At 35.3% G+C, this 23,329-nt stretch overlaps 1 protein-coding gene across 3 annotated transcripts in view; it reads right to left on the bottom strand.

The window, feature by feature from the left end:
* Window positions 1-4,277: 4,277 nt before the first annotated feature.
* Window positions 4,278-23,329, bottom strand: part of LOC108970530 (disintegrin and metalloproteinase domain-containing protein 10) — a 314,044-nt gene continuing 294,992 nt past the window's right edge. Inside the window, exons 6-13 of one of the 3 annotated variants that reach the window (XM_018935972.1) lie at window positions 16,714-17,435; window positions 10,479-10,625; window positions 10,244-10,404; window positions 9,949-10,183; window positions 8,825-9,871; window positions 8,158-8,764; window positions 7,634-7,883; window positions 4,278-4,468 (exon numbers count right to left, since the gene is read on the bottom strand). In XM_018935972.1, coding sequence (XP_018791517.1) covers window positions 7,720-7,883; window positions 8,158-8,764; window positions 8,825-9,871; window positions 9,949-10,183; window positions 10,244-10,404; window positions 10,479-10,625; window positions 16,714-17,435 — 3,083 coding nt within the window. In that variant the 3' untranslated portion in view covers window positions 4,278-4,468; window positions 7,634-7,719. The remainder of the gene's footprint in view (window positions 4,469-7,633; window positions 7,884-8,157; window positions 8,765-8,824; window positions 9,872-9,948; window positions 10,184-10,243; window positions 10,405-10,478; window positions 10,626-16,713; window positions 17,436-23,329) is intronic. The other 2 variants (XM_018935973.1, XM_018935974.1) reach the window with 2 other exon arrangements.

The raw sequence follows: 23,329 nt of genomic DNA, 5'->3' as shown, positions 1-23,329 counted from the left end.
GTATGATATAACACCGTCAGACCTTTTCGTATAGGAATATTCTAAGCCTAGAGTATATGCGGACAATCTCGCTTCTATTCAGGACTWGGAGCAAAACATCTCATGCTCGAACSAGTCATCGAAAATTCTACTCAACGGATAGACCATCTGAGGCGTAGCCGCGSTCAAAGAGATAATCTTCAAAAAATAAATGTCAYCGAATGTTCCATTCCYCATTAAATTTGAGGATATATAGTWTTTCTGYCTAAGCTGCRAATATAAATAAAAAAATCAATAAAAAATATTTAAATAGAAAATATGGAAAGTGAAAGTTTAAAGTTTATACTTTAAGTTAATTAATTTATTTGACAGTTTTATGTGAACTTTTCAGAGACAATGTCCTTGTAAAATATTAGTTTCCAAAACGAGCGATTCTGCTTATATAACGTTATTATTTAGTTGCAAGACAAAAAATTCGCACTGTCTGTAATGCAAAACATGCCTATATTTAAAATCAAATGTGCAGCCAAAGACATTTTTTTCGAAGATCACCATTTTTCACGGAAAAAAAAATAAGTGAAGAAAATAATATCAAGCGAATGTTATAAAATGTTAAAAATCCAAAAAATATAAATTTATATAATAAAAGCATATTTATTTACTACAATATCGGACAGTGATGAGCTACATAATTTTCCAAATAAGCTAACATAATATGAAATATTAATTTTTAAATACACAAAAAAAAGTTTTGCACAACTTCGCCGTTAGGTGGGTTTGAATACATTCATAAAATTTCATAAGCAGAGTTTTCTAGCATGCAATGTAAAATATTGTTGAATTTCATTACAATTTCATATGTAATACTTTAGAGCACTTTAATTTCATATGATTATCGCTAAAACTACTAAAAACACTTTTTCATTTAACGAAATGGAATTCAAAATAGCACTTACAATACAAATGCGCTCATTTATCTCTCATATTAACTATATAATGTAAAGAAATAAGGCTAAAAARTCTATGAGGTAAACATAAACACAAATTTACTTTTTTAGCATACAAAAATAATTTTTTTTTTTTTTACTATTTAGCATGACAAAATGAGTRAAATGAGTAGTACGGAAATTTTACTTTATAAAAAAGATAAATATTATAAATACAACTCGTTTGAGCGCATAATTCATCTTGGTACTTCAAAAATATTTTTTTTTTTATAAAAATAATGAACGCATTAAAGCAAATATTTTGTGGTAATTATGACTTTCTATGCTTTAAGAAATGTTATTTTTACATATATATATTTATGTGTATACATAAGGTAACTATTTATTACTAAACTAAAATACATTTAAAATAATGAGGCATTCACGAAGAAAATTTTAAGAAACAAGCTTATTTTAATTATTTATATGTATTTATTTATATGTATTTAATGCAGCAATGTAGCGTCTTCTTTATAAGTAATCAGTTGTCAGAATATAGAGTAGAGCCGGGGCAGCAGCCAAGACACTTAGCGTTAAGGAAGTATTGTAGACTTTTTAAAAATTCGTGATACTTTTTTATATCTCTACATTTCAAAACTGCTTTAATAAAAWATTTCTCATATTATTGTTAATTTTTAAAACCATATTAAAAATTATTTTCATGATAATTACCAAAGWTAGCATTGTTTCTGAAGTGCTAGTAGCTCCCATCACCAGGGAGAAGAAGAATGCGAAAAATGAGGAGTTACTCTCACAAAGAACGGTCTAACGGCAAAGTAATAACACGAAAACTAGCAGAAATTAGTTAGAAAWCATGAAAATGCTGTTTTTATCATCACATCATATCAAAGTTTGAAAATTAATCAAMAAATTTTTTTTATTTTCACTATTCAAAACTATTAAAGTGAACAAAATTAAAGCAGCAATGTCACTGGTTAGTATCTGGCAATTCTTTCTGCTTCTTACGCTCTCAACCTGTGCTCTTTTTTTGTTAATTTCTTGAGTTAGGGATCGTTTTTCCAGCAGAAATTTGGAGACGTAGTGATAGTTAGCACTTGAAATCGGATAAACCTATATTTGAATTTGAATTTGTAGTTTTGTTCTATTCTATATGTTTTTAAATATAGTTAATTTTAAAAAAATTTAAATTTTCAAGTTTTAAATTTCAATATACATACATGTATTATGTTTATAAGAACTATGTATACCTGGGAAAATTTACATCAATAATTTTTCTCTATAAAAAATAACAAAAATATAGATTTTTTTCCTCTTTCCTTTTGCATACTATTTAATAACAATAAATATGAAAGCATTGAAAAAATAAAAAATGTTTTAATGTAATATTAACAAATAATTTTTAGCAAATAATTAACACATTTAATATTTTAAGTTCTCAAGCTTTAAGTTTTATGAAAATTTGTTGTAGCACTCTTTGTAAATAATAAATTGCSTTTATAATTTTTTAAAAATAAATTATTTAAAATTTTTTTTTTTTGTTTTTGATATGATCTGAAAGCTTCTTCAAAACTAGTTATAGCACTACCTTTTTAATGCTTTTTATAAAATTGAATAATTTTTTCTACTTGAAAGAAAGATTTAATAGATTTTTAGATATTTTTTGAATATAAAATATTTCATAATTCTGGAGTATAATTTTTTTAGATGAGTTGCGGATGGAAAGATAATTTTTCAGCGATATTGAAATATTTTAAAATATTGCAATTTTAACGCAGTACCTATTCTTTATAATTTTTATTTTTTTTTTTTTGAATCTTTGAATATATGATTTTAAGTTTTATATATTGACACATTACACAAATTTAACATTTAAGAAAATTCAAAATTTTGCACCAATACAGTTTAGCACTTATTTGGTTTTACATAATAAAATTTGTTACTTTAAAATATTTTATATAAATTAATTTTTGTAGTAAAAATGCATATAAAATTACTATTCTTACTCCTACATACCCTAGATCAAGGCTGTCTGCTCATTTAACGGTAATTTTYAGTAAAAATAAAAAATTGCCATGTAAAGGTAATGCATACCGAGTTCATAATTTCTTCACTCACACTTTTCATATCTTTTGGCTACTAAATCGTTTTTTAACAAATGTGTGATGTAAATGAGATTTTGATTTTTGGAAATACATATAAAAAATTCTAACACTTTTCTGCTACTGCCACACAATCACTCACAACTACAATAAAAATTTCCGATCCATATACAACTTAGTTCACATCCAAGATTGATAAGAGAAAAGATCACACCAYTCTAATGTCAAACAAAATGTGTTGTGTGTCAGTGACGTCGCAGGAAGTCGCTAATAGTKTGGGCAGAAAACTCATAGAAACTTTAACACAACATTTCTGGTGGGTCTTTATAAAAATTAGGTATTAATTTCGATCTGAGCGCTCACTTTTCGATTACTTAAGAAAAGTTTAAATCATTTTCACTTAAATAAAATTATATCATCTTATCAATCATCAATTTACTAATACAATAACATTTATAAAAGAATTATAAAAGTGATTAATCTTTTTCTAACAAACAATCCGTCGGTGCAACTACGTCCGAACACGGCAAGTGACGCAATCTTGTACTCTATGAATCCTGCTCCCTACCCTTCATTAGTAGTAATATTGAACTTTACATGTCTATTTGTTTTATCAGTGATGTGTAATTTAATTTATGTCTACGGTTTTTGTTATCAATATGCTTTATAGTCTTTTTGACGTGYTTGTGTTTGGTTTCTATGTATTTCTTTCAACACTCACTTTGCTTATTATGCATATTATGCTTCTTAACTGTCTTACTTGTAATGTTCTGCACAAAATATCAATTTTTTGTTGTTTTGTTTTTAATTTACATTTTAAATTGTATTAACTATATATTTTAGTATTATGCCTTTTTTGATCGCAATTWATTCAACTTCGAAATATACATTTTTACCTATGCTTACACACTTTTTCACTATTTACTTTAGTTTTCTTACTTTCAATTTATTTTTTATATATTTTTTATTTTTTTATTTTTTGATTATTTTTATGTACTTTTTTGTGTATTTTGTATATCAATTAATTTAAAAAATATATATATGTATGTATATTTATGTATTTTATTCACTTTTTGTTGGTTTCTCTGTTGCCTTTGCATTGTATTCTTTTTTTTTTCTCTTTTATTTAATTTAATTTTCATTTTTTGTGTTTACTTTATATAATAATAATTAGCGTAAAAAGTACATTTACATTTAATTTGAGTTCATTTGATTTTTGTGTTGTTTCTGCAGTGGTTTTTGTTGCTGTTGATTTTTGCTGTTGCTGCTGCTGCTGCTGCTGCTGCTCTGCTGACTGCCGTTGCTGCTGTCAAACTTTGCTGTTGGGTGGGCGTGTGGTCGCCTCATACGCCCCCCGGCCCAGCGCGGCATAGGCATCCGCATAGAGCTCGGGATTATGCAGCGATGGCGRCCGATTATAATTTGCTGGTTGCGGAGCGACGGCTGTGCGTTGGCGTTGGGGAGAAAAGTAAGCAAATTAGCATAATTATTATTAATTTTATTTGGTGGAAAAATGTTCATAATTAATTCCRTTAACTTAAATTAGTAAAATATATAATTGCACATACAGACATACATACATTGCGGTTAGTAAAATAAATTGCTTGCTTCAAATGAGTTGCTGGCACGCACGTGAAGTTTGTTGTTTCTTGCAGTGTTGCATTTTCAATGTTTCAAATTTTCAATAATTAAGGACTAAATGTTATGGTACTCAAACGTAGTATACATACAGTACTTTAGTTGCAGCGCAAAAGTATATATTTGACATAAATAATTTTAAATTTCCGCTCTCTTTCAGTTACAGTGGTGGGAATATATTTTAACTATAAAATACCTGTAGGTCAATCCTGGTACTATAATTGAACAATGCAGATATATATTTGCCTGTGAACTTTGCCGTCATCTCATTCATGAACTGGATAATCAAAAAGCCCTACTGCTTCTAACTGTAAAAGGTATGACAGCTTTCAATTTCTTTGCGCACGTCTTATGTCAAAAATGTGTAGACAACAGCAACAAAGTAGCAATGTTGAGCTGTTTCTAGTTACATCATGTTTTTTTATTTATCTCATGTGGGGCAGAGTGCTGCGTTGTGGTACTTTATCAAGATTGGCATAGAATAACAAACAGCTTTCGACTTGATAAAAATYTTGATAAATTGCTAATATTTTATTAATTTGTAATTTGAACAGAATAGAGGTGTAAAACTACAAACAATGCCTTCATACTAAAGGGTGATGCACGAATCGTGCTATAAAAATACCATAACATACTGTACAGTCCCTCATTTTCGTCCAAAGAGCATTCATAATGGATTTTAACGGCATTCTCCTGAGTAGATAGATCATTTTGAAGTTTTCTATTTTTGTTTGCCGCATCTGGAGGTATAGCAAGACCGTACTATCGAGTTCTGCATGTTCGTGTTCAAGAGACAATCAGACAAATCCAAGAGTTTCGACTCGTAACTTATCGAYACAACTTTTGGTTAGCAGACGGTCAATACAACGGATAATTTATGATGACTTAMACCGGTTTCTGTACAAAGTTCAAATAACAAGGCTGTTAAAACATCTAGATTTACCTATTCGTCCGGAATTTCGATAAATTGCCTGTTAATGTCTAATGAAGTTCATTTTGAGCCAAACGGAAATCAAAACAAGCAAAATTTCTGTATATGAAGTAAATCAAATGCAGAAATAAATCACGAGACGTATGTAATTTTACCCAGAACGAGTAACTGTGTTGTACGCAGTTTAATCAAGGTGCATTGTCAGTGCCATACTTTTTTGAAGAAAACTATTTAACATTAAAAATTATTATTTAAAGATGTTGAATGAGTTTTTTACGCATAACTACGCCGAAAACATATCCTGCTCAATAGCGTTCAGTTCTAGCAAGATAGAGCAACTCCACACATAGCCATACCGGTTATTGCTGAGCTCAAAAGAAATTTTTAAAACAAATTAATATCTAGAAACTTCATTTTCCGATGGCCCCCAATGTCACCTGACCTGGTTGCAACAAACTTGGTTTTTATAGCATAATGTCAAGAGATGCACAAAGYAAAATCCAGAAATTCCGACTTCAACCCTTCAGGCCGAAATGAGTAATTTTCTAATTTCGATCTCAYATATGCGTGGCTGGCTGAGTAATTGACAAGTCTTATGCGCAGTTTCCAATAAATATAACTGAATAAAAATTACTTTTAAACTTAAAAATAATTATTTGTTTAAAAATATTTCATTTCTATAGGTCTAATAGGTCGAATAAATGCAAAATATTTTATCACATTTAATATCACAACAAAAAATGGCATTAACATTTTCGTACTTTACTATATTATGCATTATATAGCAAAGCAATATAGATTGATAAAAAGGTATAATATAATTTGAGCTAGACAGAAATCTTTTCGAAGCATTGCACAGAGCAATGCAAGATTTAAACAGAAACGATGGAGTATATGCGTATATTTCAAACTGATCCTTCCTAAAAAGTTATAAAATTGTTAAATATTGCGAATAGTAAAATAGAACTGCAACCAAATATGCTCTATTCGATGAATAATATACTACGTGCATCCCAAAACACTGTTGCCATACCCTTGGCAGCCAATTCCTTTTTTTGTCTTTCCACGCTTGAGAACCGTTTCATTATATGCAGTCCACTAGGCTGACTGCCGATTGGACCCGGTTGATTTCACATTCGCACAGGCCAAATTCATCAGTATTTTGCCCCAAAAACAATGCTTTATTAACACACGAAATGCTTTTTGATTAATTTTTTGTAAACTAATACAATTTGCTTCACCCAAATGCTATATCTCCTTAACTAATAGTTATAATCTAACTAATAGAAATCATATAGATGGTATTGGTAGTACTATCTATGTATTAGGCACAGTAAAACGTGGACGGGTCCTCAAGTAACTTATGTGCAAGATAATAGAACTATCTGAATAACTGTATATTTCTTTTCTACTTAAATTTACAGCAGGAATACTAAGAAAGAAGTGGTCAATCTAGCCAAATTCTTCTTCGAAAAATTTTCTAAAAAATTTGCTCACATTTCTTAGTCTCGCAAAAATGCAGATGTCACTCACTAGGACACAAAAACAAAAAAAAAAAACATATCCGCAGTCATTCGTTATATAAAATGTAGTAGTAAGTATGTATATGTATGTATATATGATATAAGTATATATAAAGTGATATCCATGCAATGAATCGGTTAGTTGTGTTAGTAYATTTACTTGTTAATATAAAATCGCAAAAAATGTTAAATCTCTACAATAATAATCAATTTATTATTTTKTCATAGTTGTATACAAAACCAAACGCTGGTACATGCTGAAACAAAACAACAACATTTAATAAAAAAGTACAAAAAAAAAGACAACAACAAAATATTTGCTTGCAAAACAACTACGCATTTCAATTTGTATTTTGCACTGGCAAAATGAAACAACAACGAAAAGAAGAAACAAAAATAACAAAAAATTTAAWTCGCATATCGATTATTGAAGTTAATAAAAAGTGACACAAACGCTAGAGAAGTGAAAGAGTTAATCGAAATAATTTGTAAGGGATTTGGAAAAGTGTGTCATACCAATTTGGTGAGAGTGAGAACGTGGAAAAATATCTATATAGAGCATTTGTTGTGGTGTGGAGATCTGTGGGTACACGTATATAGGTTCAGTAAACGACCTTGCGGGTTTTTTTGGCGACGGCCTGCTGTGCRCGCTGCGGCGACTCTTTGGAAGAGCGYCTAGCAGCGGCAGCCGAAGAGGTGTGTGCTGCTGGATTACGGGATTTATTTCGTTTGGCGGCCGGTGCTGTGTTTGATGATTTGAACATTTCTTTGTTTGTATAGTGTTGAAAGAAAGAAAATTAAATTATTTAAATAAAATTTGGGTAAATAAACAAAAACAAATAAAAAAAAGAAATTTAGGATATTATTGAATTTGTGCGCAAACAAATCAACTTGTACTTAAAAAACGCGCACGCAATATCAATAAAAACGAATAAACGGAAAAGTATGCAAAAACTTGCATTGTAACTAAAACTACGMGCGCCGCTTCTTTGGCGCGCCAGAGCGTTTTGCCTTTTGTGCCGCTGGCGGCGGAAACACACCTTTCGGCGGCGCATAGTATGCTTGCGAGAGCGTTGCCTGCACTTGTTGTTGCTGTTGTTGTTGTTGTTGTTGCACTTGTACCGCGCCGGTTGGCGGCAGTGGCAACGGCATTTGCTGACGTGCTATCACACCAGCGCTGGGTCCTCCRCCARCGCCGCCGCCACTACCACCGCTAACTAATAGCGCGCCATTGGGCACACCACCACTAACTCCAACACCAACACCACCACCACTACTGACGCCAGTGGCTACACCACCGACTATAAGACCAGGTGGCGGCACATCTGCATACCCGCCATGTGCTGTGCTGCGTGTACCGCTCGTGGGGCGTGTTGACGGCCGCGAGCCACGTCCATTAGCTGGCGCACGCCCRCTTGCTGCTRCAGCTGTTGCGCCACTTGCTGATGTACGCCCGGAAGCGTGATGGTGATTGTGTTGTGGGCCGCCGGTAGGCAGTGGCACCACGGAGTGGCCACCCTGATGACGGTCCCAATGATGCGGATGCGCGCTGCGATGATGGCTGTTGGCCGCCCCACCGCCGCGTTGTTCGTGCGCAGGCGGTGGTATGCTACGTGGCCCGGCACCGCGCCCTTGGTGATGACGCTGCTGTGAATTGAAGATTTAAATTAGCGAAAAGCTTRCAAAATAAAMATATCATGAACTCACCATACGACGTAGCGTGTTCATAGGCGCGCGTAATGTTTCGCTAATGCGGCGCGCACGACGTTTCTTCGGATTCGAGCTGGGCGTGTGCACGGCGCAGCACTTAATGAATATGCCCATCACAATTATAAAGCCAACGCCCATTATAACTACATAGTACCAATACTCGGTGACCCACTGTGCCACGGTCAGTAAGGTTTCGCGATTTAGCAATAAGTTCTTCAGCCGCACCAGCGGTCCATCCGCGTCAACGGCGCGACATTTGAGAAATACATCACAATAGCCCTGGAAGTTGTCGCATGGTGAACCAGGCCGCAGRTTAATGCCACCCTCCGGCAGTCCAAATTGATGCGCGAATTCACTAGTGCTGCGGCAAGTGCCAGTATCATTGCCATTCTGRCAGGCGAGTTCGCACAAGCGCCGCTTGTCAACATGCGGCACCGCCTGCGAGGTGAGGAAACACTCGGTCATATTCCAWAGCAGACAAATACTGCCAGAACATTCACCGCGTATGCAGAGCGCAGTGCCGTTGTTGCATTTTGTTTTATCATCACGTGGCTTCGGCTCCGGACACTCGGCTGTGGTGCCGTTGCATGTGCTCGACCACGAACATTCCGTCTCTTCTTTGCATTTCTGATGGTTGTTCGATGGCACAAACTGGCATGAGTTCGACAGACAACAAGGTCCCTGTGATGGYGAGCATTCCGTTTTGGCGCGACGCGTGCAACCCTTCGCGGAACTGTTCATCGATAGGTCGTATTCGCTGATGATACGTGGATAGCAACAAATGTCCTTGCATTCCTCCTCGTTGAAACCACAATCGCACTCTTCGCCGGAYTCGACGATCTTGTTGCCACAGAAAGCGCCCTCCGATACCTTGAAGCAGTCACGTTTCGTGTTGCCGACCAAAACATCGAGTACATTGGAGATATTGCGTATGGAACACGGTGAGAATTTGGAATTATTCGGTCTATCGCCAGAGGTCGCGCTAGCAAACATAATAAAGTTTCCGTTGAGACCACCAGGGCGACATTCCAGCGGATAGTCGTGCTGTGAATATGTTAATTTCATAAATTAATGTTTGAAGAAAAGCGGAAAGCAATGAAAGAAATGAAACTGCWACTCACCGGTGATCCGAAATTGTGACCGATCTCGTGTGCCAGCGTCAGTTGCGACACCTTCGGCGGCACACGACTATTATAGTTGACGAATGTTATGATACCCGTATTTAACGAGCGTTTTGTGCTTTGATATTGTCCACCGACCGTTTCGGTATAAGTCTTGAATTTCTCACAAATGCCACCCGAAGCACCAGAGGCGCTGGCTACCCAAGCTAGGCCCAGCGTGCCGCCGGTAAAGTCTCTGTGTAAGCGAATTTTCACGATTACTCTTTATTCGTTAAATTTCCCCCGTTCTACTCACCTATAAGTGAACACATAGGCTAAACAAAAGTCGGAGTGATCCTCCAGCGAATGCAAATTCAAAAAGTTCGACACATCCATGTGCTCATTGCAGAAGGCATTGTGCGGACCATTGTATGAATTGCGACAAGCRGAGTCGTCATCGATTTTTATGCGTTGCACCTGTTGGYCAGTGTYGGAAAAGTCAACAATTAATTACATTTTAATCATTTTTGTTTCATCCACTCAAAACTAACCTCAAATCGTATGTTGCGGTGCTCGCTACGTCCATCGAATTTCGTATTGCGATATATATAGTTAACGGCAGTTACATGATGTGCGATTAATGAAGTGATCTCTTCACGCGTCTTTACGTCCACCTCATATTTGCGGCCACGATCATGCTGCAAGTTCAAGAAAATTTATATGAACTAAATAAACTAGTATAATAGTTTTTATGTTTAAAAACAAAAAAAAAGGTTAATTTCGGTTTCTTGAATACACTTCATAAATAAAAAAAAGTTAAAAAAGTATGATCGTTCAGTTCGTATGTTTGATGTATGCTTATATAGTTGTCTGATCTGAAAAATTTGTTTCGAATATCGTACATTTGGCTTGGATATTCTACTATGCCACATTTCGTGTGGAGATATCTTGTCTGAAACAAACTTTTTTTCATACAAGAACTTCATTTTAATCGTTCAGTTTGTATGACAGCTATATTCTATAGTGATCCGATAACGACGGTTCAAACAAATGAGGAGCTCATGGAGTACAAAAGAACGTTTGCGAAATTTCAGAGCGATAACTCAAAACTGAGGGAGTAGTCCCGTATATACAGACAGTCAGGCGACCATTACTAAGTTGACTCTGCTCGTCGCAATAATCATTTATATATATTTTTTATAAGGTCTTCTTCTGTGTATTACAAACTTCGTGGTAAACTTAATATCCGTATACCCTGTTCAGAGTTAAACCAACCAAGGCACAATTTTTGTCTGCTTAAAAAGTTATAAAAGCCTCTAAAACTCCAGAAAATGCTAATAAGACAGAAGATAGGAAACCTTACGTCTTTAGAATATTGTCAATGATTACAGGAGACGCTATTGTACGGGATAATTGAAAAGCTTGTGAGCTGGTTTCATAAAGCGGACTGCAKATATATCTCTATCTTGATGCCATAACAATATTTGCTTTGGCAGACTCCACTTTTAGATTTAGATCTTGAACCTGAAAACTATTAAGGTGAGAAAGAGTGAGGTAACAAAAAAAATTTGAACAATCCGACGATGCAAAGTAGCAATTATCTATTACATTTTCGCAAAGAAAAATATTTAACTAAATCCATTAACCATATCATAGGCTTCCATAACCTAAAAGATCAACTTGTTGATTTCTAGGCACCTCTGTTAAATTTAACAATATCCATAAAAAGTTGATTCCAAAAAMCTAGTTAAGTTTAAAACTATAGAGCTTTTCTTGTAAACGGGTTACCTAATGAAACAATCGCGCCTGGTTTAGACCTTTTTTGCACTTCCCACTGAGTGCTTACAAAAATTAAATTAATTAAATATCACCACTGAATTCAGATGAAACGCTATGTTTAATGAAGAAGTACTTASTAAAGAACTTGGTGTAATTTTCTTCTGGCCTGGTATAAAAATCATTTGAACATACGAGATGTGTTCCAAACTTAACGGGAACTTTCGTTTTATGATGGAAGTATTTATTCCTTTGTCTACTTTAATAATGTAGCTTTAAAATAGACCACATTTGATATTATTAAAACATTTCTCAAACTCGATATTTGAGATAGCCTTTAGCTTTTTCAGTAATGCGCTMTTAAGGGGTCAATGGGGTAATCTGGCCTGTTTTTTGTAATTTTTTCTCCTAGAAATTTTTAYACTACAGTAGAACGTCTCACACATATCATAAGGTACATATAGTATATCGTGGAGTGTATAAACCAAGTTTTTCGGAGATTTTTGATGACATCTGTCCGAGAAATGGCTGGGTGAATTTTTTTAATGGCGGACACGATTTCTCATGCTTGGGTTTATTCTTAAAAAGTACGTGAATGGTTATCGTCCCTACTAGAATCATGAACAAATTTTGATAAATAAAAAGTAATTAACGTTTTCTTTTTTTTTTTAATTTTTCCCCAAGCGTTTTTCCAAAAGTTTTGTCATAACATTGTCAATAAGTTATAAAAAAATATAGGGACGATAGTCAGGCGTTTTGTGAACATTAAAAAAAATTAAGCTAATTAAGCTAAATTGGTTGAGTAGTTCGAAACGCGTTTAAAGTTTGAGGTGTTCGCTCCGAACGTCGAGCGGTATTATTATTTTATGGTTTTTTTCGAACCTTCCAATGGTAAAATGGGTTGCTACATTAATTCTAAGGATATAAGGGAACAGAAAATTGAAAAAAAAAAAAACATGTGAAAAAGATGACCCCACTGACCCCTTAATGTAATATATGCGTGTAAAACCACGGCCTCTATTTATATTTGGAAATAGTCACGTGGAGCCATAAGGAGGCTGGTGACTTGTTACAGTATTGTTTTCGACAATGAATTCACAAACAAATTCTTTAATACAATTTCTTTTAACAAACGAAAATCGCCAAGCTCATGAAACTACGTCTAATCTGTGCATCAACACGTAACTTTCTTTGTGCTCTGTTTATAAATATCTAAACGCCACTTTTTGTAAAATAGTCTTATTAACCACTTTTTTTTTTAGATATCAAAAAATAATTTTTTTAGGAAATAGAAGAGATAAAATTTTCGTTTCTCTCAAAAAAATTGTTACCACTGATGAAAGTAACAACCATATTAAAAATTTTMAAATCACGCCGCTTTGAGGTTCCATTTACCATTAACCCAACTCTCCCCAATCCGCCTCCAATTTTTACCGCCACCCACTCAAGTTAATACACATCATATATACCTACATATGAACACATTCTTTAAAACGCCGTTAAATCATTTCGCATACACAACGATTTCTCCCTTTACCCAAGCATTTTGCCCAGCGTGGAGCTCTGCCCACAATGTACTGCCAATCGCATGAGCTGAACATCCGAGCGGGTAGTGAATTTATGCAAAAATTGCCGTTAAAAAAGTAAACAAGGGGATATTTCAGAGTCAGCGCATAAGGGATAAACAATTACAAAAACAAGGGAATTAAACAAGAGAGGAAACAAACAAACTTCCAGCCAGGAGAACAAAAAGTATTAAAAAGATGAGAGAGTAAAATATGAAACAAAGTTTCCTCTAAATATAATCAGTATTCATTGAAAACAAATTCAGCACTAGTACAATTAAGATAAAGAATTTCGGCGACTTCAGCTCCGGCTCCGATAAAATCTTAAAGGGTTTTAAAAAAATTTACTATTCTTCACACAAGATAAAACCTCCCGGTGCCACAAAAAAAGATCACATAATACTGCAGAAGCTATTTGAAGCACTCCATTTATCGATTACTAAAAATAGGCGGAGAGGAATAGTTATAAGAATGTTCCAATCACCAAAAGTACAATTATTTTATTGCTGAGTAAAAACTTTTCGAAAATTATAGGACCCGTAGCGGTATATATAGAATTAATTTACACTAAAAATGTTTGTTAAAAAGTCTACAAAAATATTTAAMAAATTCAAGACAATGCCAATTAGTTTTATCGACGGTGGATTAACCGTAAATTGACCAAAAAACTATCGAGTTTGAAGGTAATGCAGTCAAACGAATAAAATTTCTGTCATTCTCATTTTTCCTCGGAAGAGGACTAAGTTGATTTAAGAAGAGGTACTTTTTTAAAAGCCGTTTTTTGACAGATCACGCGTGAGTCGTGTCAAGCTTTCATGTTAATTTTGTTCASTATTGTTTGGCATTTCATCGTGGAAAGACTTACGCCTAAAYCCCGTTTACAAATMKTTCCAMYTTTTTWWTTWWTTATTTATTTAGTAAAGTCTATGAAYATTAATWCTTATAGACTAATGGAGAMTTRGGATGYAARTTAGAATTCTAAAATAATTAWWTTACAATTACATAAGTAAATAACTTGAACTAAAAAACAGAATAGAAAATTCAGCAAAGTYAGTACTTTCCTTTTTATAATAAAATGGGGAAATGATCTGAGACAACGCTGAGGAGTCTTGAAGTYAATTTTCSCTAATAARTAGGGACAGTCAATACCTCCATTAATTACATTGAAARCAARTSAAAGGCAGAGAATGGRCCGTCGATTTGCCAGTAATTTAAGATGTAAAAGCAATAAAYGMGATGTATACGATGGTATTGGGTCAACGAACTTTAAGGAGCGGAGAGSAAATTTAAGAAAAATCTTTTGAAYACGCTCGATCCTAWTAATTGACGATATGCAATATGGTCTCCAAATGAAGACKGCGTATTGGACCGAACAAAACATGTATGCASTAATTTTAACGTGTAGAGATCGGAAAATTTTAAAGCATTTCGACGGACAAAGCCGAGCATAGAGAATGATTTAGAAGTGATATAGTTGATGTGATTACTGAAWGAAAATCTGTTGTCAAAGATTAAAAAGATCTTTGATTTCATTAACGCATTTTAGGACGCAATTAGAAATATTGTAACTTGTAGATGTTACGTCCCCTACCATAAGAGATCTGAGAGCATTTATCTAGATTCAGAAAAAGCTTCGATTTCAGGCACCAATCATTAAAAGTATCAATATCACATTGWAGTTTGAATACATCTTGTCAGTTTTTGATTATTGCAAAAATGTTTAAGTCATCTGCATGTAACAGAAAGTTAGCGAAAGAGAAGCAACAGGAAATGTTATGATAAACAGCACACAGAGAAATGAACCCAAGACGCTTCCTTGTGGCACTCCGGAAAACGCAATGAATRAATCAGATGACACTCCATCGACACTGACAACCCTAAAGATGATAATTTTTAATATACTACATCCTTTCTACCACCCTTAAGATTAATGGTAATGTATGCCAATTTCCAGTCAGAAATAAAATTCCCAGAGGAGAGAGACTTATTGCAGATAAGCATGACAGGATATACTAAGACAGTACAATTTTTTATAAGTACAGGCGGAAGCCCATCCAAATCYAATTTGTGAGAAGACTTAATATCATAAATAGCCTTGGCAATATCATCCTGTAAAAGATACAGTCAGAATCATCATTATCAAGCATAATTAAAAGAGGATGAACTGCTAGGAGAACACCACCCCCTCTTAAACGGCCAGTTTTTTTTCATGATCTCTGTCCTTAGAGATTTGAGTCAAAATATTCACTATCAAAGTAGCTGGAATTCAGCCAAGTCTCAACAATAACGATAATATCGAAATCCAAWTGTGAAGAAAAGTTGCAAATAATATTTSATTTACACCTAATACCGGATAAATTTTGGTAGTACACTTTGAGACAGCAGTCAGTTGAGGATGGTTTATTACGAAAATTCACGTTCTGTAAAGAATGTGTTTCGGGCGCTTCGCCTAACTTATGGTTAACATAATTGGGCTACTGAGCGTACTATTCGCAACACCATCACAAATCTTGAGACGCAGCATTCGTTATTGGATAATATTCGACCGAATAGACCATGTCAAGCACGCAGTAAAGAAAATATAGCAGCCGCAGCTGAGAGTATACATGATGACCGTGGAATGACTTGGGGCATTTCATACCGAGACATTAAATTGAAAGCCTATAGCTTGTTCAAGAACTGAAGCCGCTCGACCTTCCCATGCGACATCGCTTTGATCTATGGGCTTTTGAAAAGTTCCAAGAAGATCTAACGATTTCGAGCCAAATTTTGTTTAACGATGGGGCCCATTCCTGTCTCAATGGGTATGTAAATAAGGAAATCGTTATCGCGCCATTATAACCGACTATTTGATGCCTGTTATTGAAACTTGTGATCTCCGCGATATATGGTTTCAAAGAGACGGCACCACTTTTATTGAGACAATTCTTCGGTGAGAAGATAATTTCAAGTTTTGAGTCGGTTGATTGGCCACCAAGCTCATGTGAAAACACACCGTAAGACATTTTCCGSTAAGGATATGTAAAGTTGAAAGTCTATTCGGACAATCACGCTTCTATTCAGGCCAGTCGAAATGCTCGAAGGAGTCATTGAAGATTGAAATCATGATAACTCCTTAATAACTCCTTTTTGCTTGAATTGTTGGATGTTGATGCGGATGAGTTTTGTGATATTACTCAATTTATTGAAGGAAAWTCTTTGTGAGCGGATTAGTCGCGAGAATATTATGGCTCGATTTATTCTTGAAAAAAACTTTTCCAATGTGTATTGTTTGGAACAACCATTTCGCATATGACAAGAGTAATATACAAACTAGTTACCAAAAGTATRCAGGACCAGTGGCTCTTCTACAGGGTATATCCATCCAGTATATATCCATAAATATGCACACCCTTGGAGTCACTTATGCAAAGTATCTGAGTATTTACGTCTATTTTATACTTACATCAGCAATTCCTTCGCGTATGTGCCGCCAAATCAACGGATCCGTTTGTATGTACAGTGAACAGGTATTCTTGTTCTCATTCGGATTAGCGGCGGTAGCGCGCCGCACACGTTCATGCACCTTCGCATGCCATTCGTCACGATCCATGTTTTGCGGCGTATACTTGCGCCCTGTTTCCGGGTCATAAAATGCGCCAGAGTAGCCGCTACCGCTGCCGCTTGGCAGGCCATAAATATCATCGGATTGTGMCTTCGGCGAAAATGGCCGCCACGCGTCACCGTCGTCATCGAAGCGAAAATTTGCAGCTTTGGAGTATTTTTGATAAGGATATTTGAAGTCATCCTCGCCAATGTTGCTGCTGGCTGTCCTTGAGTTGCCGCCCGCTGTYGGYAACGWCGACGTCGTTGAGGCTGTTGTGGGACTTGAGTATTTTTTCGGTGGACGCTGTTGCGCATTTGTTCCGCCTGTTGCTGTTGCTGATGCGGCAGTAGGTTTTTTATGCTTCTTGTTCRTCGTTTGTGCAACATTATCTCCGGCTTGTTCTGCAGCATCTTGCGTTTGTGTCATTCGCGCRCTGTTCGGTTTGATTAATTTGTGCTGTTGCTTTTGTTGGCTAACATCGTCCTTCGACATCGGTTCTGGCAACTCTTCGACTGCAGAATTTTGTATGCTCTCCATCCATTGGGAAACTTCCTCGGTAATGCCGCAACCACCAACATGCCCTGTTGATTACGAAAAAAACAAAAGAAACAAGAATTGAGTATGCATATAAGAACAGATGCGTTGTCTAGAATCAAGTGTGGGAGGAAGAGAGAAAAAATATTGCAAAGTAAGGCGTTAAATTTTACGAAGAGAATGAGATTCGAAATTGACTGTAAGTGTGGAGATATTGCTGATATGAAATTTAAATAAATATATTTATACAATCCTGCTGGTTCTCTTGCTTTTTTGGATTAATTTTCAATTACGAATTATTTTTAGGCTGGTTCGAWAAAAGGTCTCAAGATAGCCGATTTCAAACTGCAGGATGATATTAAACCCMACATGATACAGGTTAGATTAGATTGACATCTCTGGTAGAAAAAAGAAGCTAGTGCTTATATCGTATGAGTCCTATAAGAACCTGCTACGATAGGTGTGTTTCTATCAACTTAAACAGTTTTCCTCACTTTCATCTTCCGATTTGTGCCACCTKATACTTATGTAATGAATAACGGATCGTTTCAATATTTATCTGTCCAGCTGAAAATAATGTAAGAGTCATAAATGTTCCAAACCTGAATATCTCCATTTTATGCCTTATTAATTATTAAGATTAAAGTATTAAGGCTCTGTAATGACTCGTTACATGAAAGAGGATTTTCTGCAATGCCAAAGCCTTCTTTTTTATTCTGTTAACCCTCAGGAAATATCTCATATTGAAGACATCTATAGCTGCTACCTACTTTGGGTAGTTTAATGCTAAGAGTCGGCGCAATATTCAAAATTTCTATTAGGCAAGTCTACTTCAAGAGATGTTTTAAGCTACTCTGGCAATATATGGCAATCATAGTTCCGTCGACGTATACTTTTTTGAAGCGATGTTGAGATTATCGGTTTATATATGGGGTATTCACTGACTTCTAACAACCAAAAGCGGGTTATGTCCAGTGTTCTATCTCAAGGATGGCGATCAACATTAATTGATGATCAACATGTCAATAAAATAAATTAATTGTTGCTTGAGATTTGATGATTAACAGTCAGAGGTCTTACTTTGGCTTCGTTGGAATATYAAAAGGATCAGTGAAAACCAGTGTGAAAGATCATTTGGGCCTAAGAAAAGTGGAAGCGCTAGTTTAAAACCACTAAATTTTTTCGAAGGACAGCGGCGCGTTAACGTCTGTGAAACAATGATTTCCGACTGCTATCTGAGCTTACGATTCGGAAACAGACGATCGATCGCCCGAGTATCGTGACAAAGCTGAGCCGAAGCCGAAGACACCACGTCAAAGCGTGGTTCCCATTTCTGCATTGGATATATAGTTCGATCTTCAAATAGCTGGAACGGACACAGATTCCGGATTTTTAACCGACCAAGTACCGCCAAATCGGCAATATTTTGCAGAACTATTTCAACAATTTAAAAATAACTAAGATATAATTTTGTATTTTGACAGTTGTCCATAATAACTTTATAATATTAAAAACCATAATCCACATTAAAATATAATTCATGTTTCAGACCTCCGTTTTATATTTGATGCGGACAACAACATATTTAAAAYTTAAATGTTATTATTTTTTCGTGATAGGTTCAGCTATGGGAGGACGGAGCCACGTGTAAAAGTTCATGCAAGTGAGGAAAGTTCTCTGATCGTCATTCGCTTGGAAGTGGCCATAAACGATTACTTTACATATGGTTCAAGCCGCTCACGACTTCCGGTTTTGAATCAAGTATCCTCTGAGTAATCAGAAAACACTCGTTTGAAACCGAGCTAAATTGGAAACCCGAATCATCTTTCCCCAGAGGTGTGCGCTGAGTTTTTGACCCGTCACTTAACAACATGCAACGAGAATGCGACTATATTGACCTAAGCGTTTCATGTTTTGGACAGTTAATCTTAGTTCAATATGTTATAGACTCAAATCAAAAAAAAAGAAAGGATGTTTGGTAAGGTCTGTTAAGACATTAGAGTTTATACAAGTATTTATAATCTATATTTTCGACAAAGTTTTTAACACCTAGAAGGAAACGCCGGAGACTTCATAAAATATATGTCATACATAAACTATCAGCTTCACGAGGTGAGTCGAATTTGTTATATTCCTCTGTCTGTATATAGATGAACGTCTAACAGGTTTTTCGATATCGATCAGAAATTTAGCACAGGCTTTTTTGCTTTTTCTTCTCATGAAGCTTTACAGTTGTCGAACGAGTGTTTTAGCTCGTGGTCGGTATGGCCGCCAGTTTGCCGGTGCAAGCCTTTTGAATGACCTCTACCTCTGCATGGACCTTTCATTTCATGGGCAAATGCATTTTTCCGAAAAGAAAGAAGTCGCACGGTGCCATATCAGCTGTCCTTCGAATGGTCGTCAGTCAATTTGTGCGGTAAGTCCAAATATTCGGTCAAAATACGATTAACCGATGTTTTGGCGATGTTCAATTCCATTTCCATGCATTTTAATGATGATTTCAGCTGACATGTTGATCGTCATTTATGTCCTCATGACCATTTTGAAAACGTAGAAACCGCTCGTACACTCTGCTGCGGGAGTGGCCATCATCGCCATAAACTTGTTTCATCAATTGAAAAGTTTTGGTAAACGTTTTACCAATTTTAAAACCAAATTTAATGTTGGCTCTTTGCTCGAAGCTAATTTTCGCACAGTTAACAAAAACATACTAACACTTAAAACACAATTACTTCACTTCCAATCGATTAAATGTCATGAAATCTCACTGGACAATCGATAAAGATAACAGATTCTAATGCACCGATCGACATATAGATGGTGTCAGCAGGGGGCGCTAGATTCAAAAAAAAGTCCTGTTTACTTYGGAACRCATCTTGTATATGTAGCACATAGCTGGCATAGAAACTGAACGATCAGAATTAAGTGAATATAATTTTTTTTTTATTTACTGCCTTCGCAAAATTTGGTGTAGATTATTTTCCAATACAATCTCTTTTAAAGACGTTTAACTAAATTAAAACAAGAAAAAACGTTAACTTCGGCTGCACCGAAGCTAATATACCCTTCGCAGGTGCATTTTTTTTAGTAACTATGTTTTCAGTTTGTATGGTATGTATGTATGGAGATTATGTTATTACCTTAAGTTAAGTTATTAAGTGAAGATACCACGTCAAATGCAAAAGTTTTCCCTTGATTCCGATCGTTCAGTTTGTGTGGTAGCTATACGCTATAGTAAGCCGATCTGAACAATTTCTTCGGATAATATATGGTTGCCTTATAAAATAATCTATAACAAATTTCGTGAATATATCTTGTCAAATGTGAATGTTTTCCATACAGAAACTTGATTCCGATCATTCAGTTTGTATGGCAGCTATATGATATAGTTAACCGATCTGAACAATTTCATCCGATATTACATTATTTCTATGAACAATAACTCATGCCAAATTTCGTGAAGATATAYCGTCAAATGAGGAAGTTTCCCCTGCAAGCCTTTGTTCACTTTATATAGCAGCTATATGCTATAGTAAGCCGATCTGGATAATTTCTTTTTTATTATCTTAGAAAATAACCTGTGCCAACTTTTTTGAAAATACATTGTGGAATGTAAAAGATTCCGATCATTCACTTTGTATGGCAGCTATATGTTATTGTGATCCGATATTGGCAGTTCCGATAAATGAGCAGTTTCTTGAAGCGAAAATGACGTTTGCAAAATTTCAAAACGATATCTCATAAACTGATGGGCTAGTTCGTATATATACAGACGGACGAGCAGACAGACAAACGGACATGGCTAAATCGACTCAGCTCAACATACTGATCATTTATATATATACTTCCTTCTGGGTGTTACAAACTTCGTGACAAACTTAATATACCCTGTTCAGGGTATAAGAAAACTTGTTTATTTGTGTGTGTACGAAAATGTTGTTTAAAAAAAGGTATTTTATATTGAAGATCGATCGGTGTTGCTTTGAAATTTTTTCTCGTCACATATATCGCCACTTAACAAGCAATAAAGTGAGCTAATGGCTCACGATCAACCCTTTATAAGATAAATAATGTTATTCATGATGTGAAATGCAATAAATATCCATAAGTATTAATCTTTACCGCAGCATTTAAATAACGAAATAAAAGGAAACCAAATCAAACAGCCAAAAGCTTAAATCAGTATTCCCTCACTCACTCACTGACAAGCCAGCACACACAGAAGCGAAAAGCATTAAATACCACACATAGTTGGAAAACACACCGGAGCCGACCGAAAAGCCTTCACTAATACATTTGCATGGGATAAATATGTGTGTAAATACTTAATTAAGCATTTCATTAAACCACACCGTTAAGTTGGCTGCTTGGCAAGCTGCCGAGCTGGCGCTTCTTATGATTTTTAATGTACGACAATTATCCTTACCAAACCGGAAGAACAACAACATGATACGCTATGCTCTGCACATACATGTGTTGTATATGTATATGTAAATACCGGAGGGATTATGTATGCTTGGATGTGTGTGTGTGTGAGGTGAGTAGCTGTATTGTAGTTAATGAAAGCGCGTCGAATCACGACAGTAACCAAATAAACGAAAGGAAAATTGCGAAAAAATGAGGAAAAATAGATGAAAATGAGAAAACATTATGACAAGCCACCTGGAGGAAATAAAAATTAAGGGAAACAACCAACAATATTCCCCAGGCAAATAAATAATCAAGGCGAAAGTGCTGAGCCGCATTGAACTGAGCGGCTTACAGCTGCGCTGTACGAGTGGTACTTGTGGGCAAGGAGTGGTCAATAGCCAGCAGCAACAAGGCTAAAACACTTTGACATATTTATATACATGTATATGTATGTGTGTAAACTATATAAAAATGTGTAAAAAAATTAAATTAAACCGAAAGTGGGGAAAAGCCAATGCCTCGTTGCTATACATATAATATATATGTAATATAATAATACTTCCAACATATGTACATATGTGCCGTTGATAGGAAATAGTGTTGACGCCGCTTTTATTTCATTTCAGCACTACTGCATTCCGGTGAGCCTTGGTTGCCTGCCATTCGAAGAAAACTATGACACACACACGCGCACATATCCACACACATACCARCGAACAAGCAAGTGTGTGAAGGTAAGTTATGCGCGCGAAATACCCGTTGGTAATTGCAGCGGAAATGCGTCGACGGATTGTAGTTGCATACCTTGGAAAGGGAAATATCACTGCCAACGGTGGGTGGGTTTAATGTGGCATATTTGCATGCGCGTGTGTGTACTTGAATAATACATATGGCTATGTGTGGTTATGTGTCGTTACAGTTTCCATTCTGCCCATAATACATACAAACATATATGAATCCATATGTATATATACATAGCGTATACATAGCGTATATTTACATACTCACATTCTTACCTACTTAAATACTTTCTCCCATATCTGGCGCTGTTGTAATTTTTGCATTATATGCGCAAAGCTTCACGCATCCACACATACATACGCATCTATGAATTCACAATGGATACATATTTATTTGTTAATTAAAATTTTCACTTATTTCTTTCCAAAGGCTGTGTGGCACTGCCGAATTCTTTCATAAAATACACTMTAATATTTACAGCTGCGCTCAGAATAATAGGCGCGACTGCCAATGAAAAAACAACAAGGTATCAGTTAAAATTTCGCACCAAACTAATTTTAGCCTCAACCTCTTAATTGAATGGTCCAAACTATTGGAGTTTGTTTTAAAGTATAAAAGCATCAGGAATGGGAGATMAAAAAATATTTCAAAAGTAAGCGTCTTCGATTCGTCATTTCTGTGTTTTTTTTTTTTTTTGTTTTTTTTTTGAAATTTTGTTTTCATAGAAAGTTTTATTCTACAGTAGAACTTCTCACATATATATCGTGTTTTAAAAAATTTTTTTGGAATT

Source organism: Bactrocera latifrons, unplaced genomic scaffold (genome assembly GCF_001853355.1).
Source record: "Bactrocera latifrons isolate USDA-ARS-PBARC rearing strain unplaced genomic scaffold, ASM185335v1 scaffold_30, whole genome shotgun sequence".
Classification (NCBI taxonomy): domain Eukaryota; kingdom Metazoa; phylum Arthropoda; class Insecta; order Diptera; family Tephritidae; genus Bactrocera; species Bactrocera latifrons.
This window is presented reverse-complemented; position numbering and strand designations above follow the sequence as displayed.